Below are 8,579 nucleotides of genomic sequence, written 5' to 3'. Positions count from 1 at the left end.
ATGTATACAATTCATATTCATACAATATGAATTGTATATTTCATGTATATATATATATATATATATGAAAATACAAATCAAAAGTACAGAGAGATACCACTTCATACCAACAAGGATGGCTAAAATTAACAACACAGAAAACAACAGGTGTTGTCAAGAATGTGGAGAAAGGGAAATCTTTTTGTATTGTTGTTGGGAACGCAAACCGATGCAGCCACATTGGAAAACAGTACAGAAGTCCCCAAAAAGTTAAAAATAGAGCTACTCTATGCCCTAGCAATTGCACTCCTAGGTATTTACCTGAAAGCTGTATTGAGCTTTCTATTTCAGTACCCTATGCTCTTTGTCTAGAAGATGTCAATACTCAACATAAATTCCTCAAATGAAGGAGAGCATTTCCCATTAAAACTGTAATACATGGGGAGTTAGAAAGGAGAAGGGAGTTGGGGTAAATTGGAAGGGGAGGTGAATCCTTGGAGACTATGGACTCTGAAAAACAATCTGAGGGGTTTGAAGTGGCGGGGGGGGTGGGAGGTTGGGGTACCAGGTGGTGGGTATTATAGAGGGCACGGATTGCATGGAGCACTGGGTGTGGTGAAAAAATAATGAATACTGTTATGCTGAAAATAAACCAATCAATTTAATAAAAAAAAATTAAAAAAAAGAATTAAATGAAAAAAAAAACCGCTGTAATACAGGATCTCTTAGGGAAAAGACTGAATGGACAGAAATTCTTACTCAGGGATGCCAGGTAAGTTCCCTTAAGTGGGATTGGATCTATACAAATATGCATATTTCTTTCTTGATTGCAAAATATACATTTTAGCATGTCACTCTTTTAATAATGCCCATTTGCTACAAATCAAACCTACAATGTGGGTATCATCTCGACCTGTCAGAATGGCTAAAATCAACAGCATAAGAAACAACCATTGTTGGCATGAGGTGGAGAAGGGGAACCTTCTAGCCTGTTGGTAGGAACAGAAACTGGTGTAGTCACTCTGGAAAACAGTATGGAGGTTCCTCAAAAAGTTAAAAATAGAACTACCCTATGATCCTGTAATTGCACTGCTGGGGTATTTGCACAAAGATACACAAATACAAATTCAAAGAGATAACATTTACAGGATTATTTACAATAGCCAAATGGTGGAAACCACCCAAGTGTTCATTAACTGAAGAGTGGATAAAAAAGAAATAGCATATGTATACAGTGGAATAATACTCAGGTATAAAAAAATGAAATATTGCCATTTGCAATGAGGTGGATAGAACTAGAATGTATTATGCTAAGTGAAATAAGACACTCAGACAAAAGTGATTACCTTATGATTTCAGTCATATGTAGAAAATAAGAAACAAAACAAATGATCATAGGGAAAACAAAAGAGAAAGAGAGTCAAACCAAGATCCAGACCCTTTCTTTTCCTTTTAAATCTTTTATTTCTTTCTTTCTTTTTTATTGTGTCATGTTAGTCACAGTATTCTTTTTTTTTAAGATTTTATTTATTTATTTGACAGATAGAGATCACAAGTAGGCAGAGAGGCAAACAGAGAGAGAGGGGGAAGCAGGCTCCCTGCTGAGCAGAGAGCCCGATGCGGGGCTTGATCCCAGGACCCTGGGATCATGACCTGAGCCGAAGGCAGAGGTTTTAACCCACTGAGCCACCCAGGTGCCCCTAGTCACCGTATTCTTTCTATTTATTTATTTATTTATTTATTTATTTATTTATTTATTTATTTGACAGAGAGAGATCACAAGTAGGCAGAGAGGCAGGCAGAGAGAGAGGAGGAAGCAGGCTCCCCGCGGAGCAGAGAGCCCGATGCGGGACTAGATCCCAGGACCCTGAGATCATGACCCGAGCCGAAGACAGCGGCTTAACCCACTGAGCCACCCAGGTGCCCCAGTCAACGTATTCTTAATTTAGAGAACAAACTGCTGCTTACCAGAAGGTGGCAGGTGGGGGGAGGGGTTGAAATAGGTGATGGGATAAAGGGGGGGAACTTGTCAGGATGAGCACTGGATGTTGTATGGAAGTATAGAATCATTATACTGTCCATCTGAAACTCATACTACCCTGTATGCTAGCTAATTGGAATTTGAATAAAACTTTAAAAACTTAAAAAGTAAAGGGTAATAAACGAAGCTCTTTTGCTTGAAAATTAACCATTTTTTTCCTTCCTCATAGTCATTTCCACCATATGGAACCAGGCAATGGTACACAAATTTCAGACTTTCTTCTTCTGGGATTTTCAGAGGGCCCAGAACTGCAGCCCCTCATATTTGGGCTTTTCCTCTCCATGTACCTGATCACTGTGTTTGGGAACCTACTTCTTGTCCTGGCTGTCGCCTCTGACTCCCACCTCCACACACCCATGTACTTCTTCCTGGCCAACCTGTCCTTTGTAGACATCTGTTTCACCTCCACCACCATCCCCAAGATGCTGTGGAACATACAGACTCAGGACAATGTCATTAACTATGCAGGCTGCCTCAGCCAGATGTATTTTTTCCTACTCTATGCACAGTTGGATGTCTTTCTCCTGACTGTGATGGCCTATGACCGCTTCATGGCCATCTGTCAACCCCTGCACTACATGGTCATCATGAATCCCCAGCTCTGTGGACTGCTGGTTCTGGTGTCCTGGGTCATCAGTGTTCTCAATTCTTTGTTACAGAGCTTAATGGTTTTGCGGCTGACTTTTTGTACTGTCTTGGAAATCCCCCATTTTTTCTGCGAACTCAACCAGGTAGTTGGCCGTGCCTGTTCTGACACCTTCCTTAATGACCTGGTGATATACTTTAATACTGTGCTGCTGGCTGGTGCTCCCCTAGCTGGGATTGTTTACTCTTACTCTAAGATAGTTTCCACCATATGTGGAATATCGTCAGCTCAGGGCAAATATAAAGCATTTTCCACTTGTGCATCTCACATCTCAATTGTCTCCTTATTTTATTCTACTGGCTTAGGAGTGTACCTTAGCTCTGCTGCTCCCCAGAGCTCCCACTCAAGTGCAGTAGCCTCAGTGATGTACACAGTGGTCACACCCATGCTGAACCCCTTCATCTACAGCCTGAGGAACAAAGACATAAAGTTGGCTCTGAAAAGAATCATTGGGGTTCCAGTGATGTAAGAGCCAATACCCCCATGGATGAAGAAGTGTCCATGTTTGCAAGGCTCACAGCTTCAGAGCAAACAACTGCTAGTCTTGATTTGGATTTGGAAGTAGAATCTGCTTCATTTATTTCTTGGAATTTCCATTTGATTGAATTCAACTTCTCCATGCATTTAATTAACTCACTTTATTAAGCTTCTACTCAGTCTGATACACACAGTTTCCTCCTTTTCAATTAAATACATTTCGAATGTTTTCCCCAACCCTGGATCAAAAATGCCTGGAAAATTCTGTATATTTCATGCGGCAGTTTGGATTCTTTATAAACTCATTTCATTTCAAATGACTTATGACATTCCATGTACATTTTACTTAGATTTCTCAAGAGGATAACCATGATCTGTATTCTTCATATGGAAGAAGCTATACTTAGCCACTAAGCCCTTCACACAACTTTATTGTAGAGGAGAATGCAAAACCCAGTTTTCACCTAGAGTCTGTCAATCTTGTTACATCACTACCTTCATTTCTCTTCCTGAAAATGTGGACATGGACATTGTTCCCTTTATGTCTCAGGCTATGGACAGGGATGCTCAGGCAGGAAACCCCAGGCACTCCCCTGCATCCCTGTACTTGTGGAGATTCCAACAGACACTTCCCTGACTAGAGCCTGTGCTGTGGCTGCACCAACCCTTGGGTTCTTATTTTGAGTAAAAGACATACCTCAGCAACACCCATCAGAGAACTCTAATAAAACCAGTTTTATTACTCACAGGTTCTGAAGGGCATATGGGATAGCAAAGGTCACTTGGGAAAGTCTCAGAAGGGAAAAGAGGCATTTACATAGAAAGAAAGAAAGTAGTCCTGAGATATCAGCTCTCATCAGGGTCCATGGCCAGAATGGTTAGAGGACTGTGGGTTCAGGGTGTAGTAGAAAATTTTATATGAGTAGAATTCAGCTGCTAAAGGAGAAAGCAGGGTCACCCATGTGTCATGTTGAGGTTACCCAGGACTTTCTGAAGAGGTATTTCACGGCTGGGGATAGCTTGATTGCCTCTCTGGTAATAGTGTCCCACACCTTAAAAAGTGTTTACTCCATTTTTTACTGGGTTATTTGTTTTTTGAGGGTTGAGCTGAGAATTTCTTTCTACATCTTGGATATCAGCTCTTTATCTGTAAAGTCATTTGCAAATATCTTCTCCCATTCCGTGGGTTGCCTCTTTGTTTTGTTGACTGTTTCCTTTCCTGTGCAGAAGCTTTTTATCTTGATGAAGTCCCAAAAGTTCATTTCTGCTTTTGTTTCCCTTGCCTTTGGAGATATGTCTTAAAGAAGTTGCTGTAGACAATGTCAAAGAGGTTACTGCTTGGGTTCTCCTCTAGGATTTTGATGGATTCTAGCCTCACATGGAGGTTTTTCTTTCATTTTGAGTTTATCTTGCTGTATGGTATAAGGGAATGGTCTAGCTTCATTCTTTTATATGTAGCTGTCCAGTTTTCCAGCATCATATATTGAAGAGACTGTCATTTTTCCATTGGGTATTTTTTCATGATTTGTCAAAGATTACTTAACCATAGAGTTGAAGGTCCATTTTTGGAGTCTCTCTTATGTTCCATTGATCTATGTGTCCATTTTTGTGCCAATACCATGCTGTCCTGGTGATCACATCTTTGTAATATAGCTTGAAGTGAGGCAACATGATGTACCTAGCTTTGTGTTTTCTTTTTCATCATTCCTCTGGCAATTCAGGGTCTTTTCTGGTTCTACACAAATTTTAGGATTATTCATTCCAGCTTTTTGAAAAATGCCAAAAGTATTTTAATAGTGATGGTGTTGAAAGTGTAATTGCTCTGGGTAGGATATACATTTTAATAATGTTTATTCTTCCAAACCATGAGCAAGGAATGTTTTTCCATCTTTTTGTTTCTTCCTCAATTTCTTTCATAAGTGCTCTGTAGTTTCTAGAGTAGAGATCCTTTTCCCCTTTGTTTAGACTTATTCCTCTGTTGCAGCCGGTGCAACAAATCGACCAGGAATGTGAGGGTAAGAGGATGGTGAAAAGAAATCAAGAGACAAAGAGATGGGGGCAGGAGGAGCACCAACGAGGATGTCCAATAGTGCCCAAGTTTGTTTTGCAGAGTTCTGATTTATACCACACAGTAAGGGAATCACCTCCTGTACATCTGGTGCTAGTTTCTATCTTGGCCTGAGAGTAGCTGGCCCTGCAGAGATCCAGACAGCCTTGACCTTCGTGGTTTGGACACCTAGGCCATAACTCAATATTCACAAAACTTAGGAGCCTTATTAGTTTAGTCTTGAGACAGCAGCTGCAATGGCAAGAAGCCAAACCTCACAATGTTCTCATAACAACCACCAGGAGGACACGGTGGCACTCTAGCTCGCCACCTGTGAAGGTCCTTGGTTGAAGAGGTTCCCAAGAACTGTTGCTCTATTGGGTTAAACCCTTCTAAGCACGAGGCCCCCAACATTCCTCGAAATCTTCTTCATTTTACTTATTTATTTATTTGTTTGTTTGTTTATTTATTTTCAACATAGCCATATTCATTATTTTTTTATTAAATTGATTTATTTATTTTCAGAAAAACAGTATTCATTATTTTTGAACCACACCCAGTGCTCCATGCAATCCATTCCCTCTCCAATACCCACCACCTGGTTCCCCCAACCTCCCAGCCCCCCGCCCCTTCAAAACCCTCAGGTTGTTTTTCAGAGTCCATAGTTTCTCATGCTTTACCTCCCCTTCCAATTTCCCTCAACTCCCTTCTCCTCTCTATCTCCCCTTGTCCTCCATGCTATTTGTCATGCTCTACAAATAAGTGAAACCATATGACAATTGACTCTCTGCTTGACTTATTTCCCTCAGCATCATCTTTTCCAGTCCCATCCATGTTGCTGCAGAAGTTGGGGATTCATCCTTTCTTTTTTTTTTTTTTCATTAAATTGATTTATTTATTTTCAGAAAAACAGTATTCATTATTTTTTTCGCCACACCCAGTACTCCATGCAATCCATACCCTCTATAATACCCACCATCTGGTACCCCAACCTCCCACCCCCTCGCCACTTCAAACCTCTCAGATTGTTTTTCAGAGTCCATAGTCTCTCATGATTCACCTCCCCTTCCAATTTACCCTAACTCCCTTCTCCTCTCTAATACCCCTTGTCCTCCATGATATTTGTTATGCTCCACAAATAACTGAAACCATATGATAATTGACTCTCTCTGCTTGACTTATTTCACTCAGCATAATCTCTTCCAGGCCCATCCATGTTGCTACAAAAGCTGGGGATTCATCCATTCTGATGGAGACATAATACTCCATAGTGTATATGGACCACATCTTCCTTATCCATTCGTCCGTTGAAGGGCATCTTGGTTCTTTCCACCGTTTTGCGGCCATGGCCATGGCTGCTATAAACATTGGGGTAGAGATGGCACTTGTTTTCACTCCATCTGTATCTTTGGGGTAAATACCCAGTAGTACAATTGCAGGGTCATAGGGAAGCTCTATTTTTAATTTCTTGAGGAATCTCCACACTGTTCTCCAAAGTGGGTGCACCAACTTGCATTCCCACCAACAGTGTAGGAGGGTTCCCCTTTCTCCACATCCTCTCCAACACATGTTGTTTCCTGTCTTGCTAGTTTGGGCCATTCTAACTGGTGTAAGGTGATATCTCAATGTGGTTTTAATTTGAATCTCCCTGATGGCTAGTGATGATGAACATTTTTTCATGTGTCTGATAGTCATTTGTATGTCTTGATTGGAGAAGTGTCTGTTCATATCTTCTGCCCATTTTTTGACATGATTGTCTGTTTTGTGTGTGTTGAGTTTGAGGAGTTCTTTATAGATCCTGGATATCAACCTTTTGTCTGTACTGTCATTTGCAAATATCTTCTCCCATTCTGTGGGTTGCCTCTTTGTTTTGTTGACTGTTTCCTTTGCTGTGCAGAAGCTTTTGATCTTGATGAAGTCCCAAAAGTTCATCTTTGCTTTTGTTTCCTTTGCCTTTGGAGACATATCTTGAAAGAAATTGTTGTGGCTGATATCGAAGAGGTTATTGCCTATGTTCTCCTCTAGGATTCTGATGGATTCCTGTCTCACGTTGACGTCTTTTATCCATTTTGAGTTGATCTTTGTGTACGGTGTAAGAGAATGGTTGAGTTTCATGCTTTTGCATATAGCTGTCCAGTTTTCCCAGCACCACTTATTGAAGAGACTCTCTTTTTTCCACTGTATATTTTTTCCTGTTTTGTCAAAGATTAATTGACCATAGAGTGGAGGGTCCATATCTGGGCTTTCTACTCTGTTCCACTGGTCTATGTGTCTGTTTTTATGCCAGTACCATGCTGTCTTGGTGATCACAGCTTTGTAGTAAAGCTTGAAATCAGGTAACATGATGCCCCCGGTTTTATTTTTGTTTTTGAACATTTCCTTCGTGATTTGGGGTCTCTTCTGATTCCATACAAATTTTACGATTATTTGCTCCATCTCTTTGAAAAATGCCATTGGAATTTTGATCGGAATGGCATTACAAGTATAGATTGCTCTAGGCAGTAGAGATATTGTAACAATGTTTATTCTTCTCTCTTCTCTTATTGATTTGTTCTATCACATTGATTGATTTGCGAATGTTGAACCATCCTTGTAGCCCAGGGATGACTCCCACCTGGTCATGGTGGATAATCTTTTTAATGTGCTGTTGGATCCTGTTTGCTTGGATCTTGTTGAGAATCTTAGCATCCATATTCATCAGCGATATTGGTCTGAAATTGTTTTTTTTGGTAGGGTCTTTGCCTGGTTTGGGGATCAGGGTAATGCTGGCTTCGTAGAAAGAGTCTGGAAGTTTTCCTTCTGCTTTAATTTTTTGAAACAGCTTCAGGAGAATAGGTGTTATTTCTTCTTTGAAAGTTTGGTAGAATTCCCCAGGGAATCCATCAGTTCCCGGGCTCTTTTTTTTTTTTTTTTTTTTTGGAGGTTTTTGATTACTGCTTCAATCTCGTTACTAGATATTGGTCGATTTAGGTTGTCAATTTCTTTCTGGTTCAATTTTGGGAGTTCATCATTTTCCAAGAATGCATCCATTTCATCTAGGTTGCTTAGCTTATTGGCATAAAACTGTTGATAATAGCTTCTGATGATTATTTCTACTTCTTTGGTGTCCGTTGTGATCTCTCCCTTTTCATTCATAATTTTATGAATTTGGGCTTTCTCTCTTTTCTTTTGGATTAGTATGGCCAATAGTTTATCAATCTTATTGATTGTTTCAAAAAACCAGCTTCTAGTTTCATTGATACGTTCTACTGTATCTCTGGTTTCTACCTCATTGATCTCTGCTCTAATCTTGATGATTTCCTTTCTTATGTGTGGAGTTGGTTTTTTGTTGTTTCCCCAGTTCTTTAAGGTGTAGAGACAGCTGGTGTATTCTGGATTTTTCTTTTTTT

At 40.1% G+C, this 8,579-nt stretch overlaps 1 protein-coding gene across 1 annotated transcript; it reads left to right on the top strand.

Annotated features, from left to right (window-relative positions):
• Positions 1 to 2,202: 2,202 nt before the first annotated feature.
• On the top strand, positions 2,203 to 3,135 carry LOC116568200 (olfactory receptor 7A5-like). Its single transcript, XM_032303730.1, has one exon. The coding sequence runs from the start codon at positions 2,203 to 2,205 to the stop codon at positions 3,133 to 3,135; it is 933 nt and encodes a 310-aa protein (XP_032159621.1).
• Positions 3,136 to 8,579: the final 5,444 nt, after the last annotated feature.

This window comes from Mustela erminea, chromosome 1 (assembly GCF_009829155.1).
Source record: "Mustela erminea isolate mMusErm1 chromosome 1, mMusErm1.Pri, whole genome shotgun sequence".
Classification (NCBI taxonomy): domain Eukaryota; kingdom Metazoa; phylum Chordata; class Mammalia; order Carnivora; family Mustelidae; genus Mustela; species Mustela erminea.
This window is presented reverse-complemented; position numbering and strand designations above follow the sequence as displayed.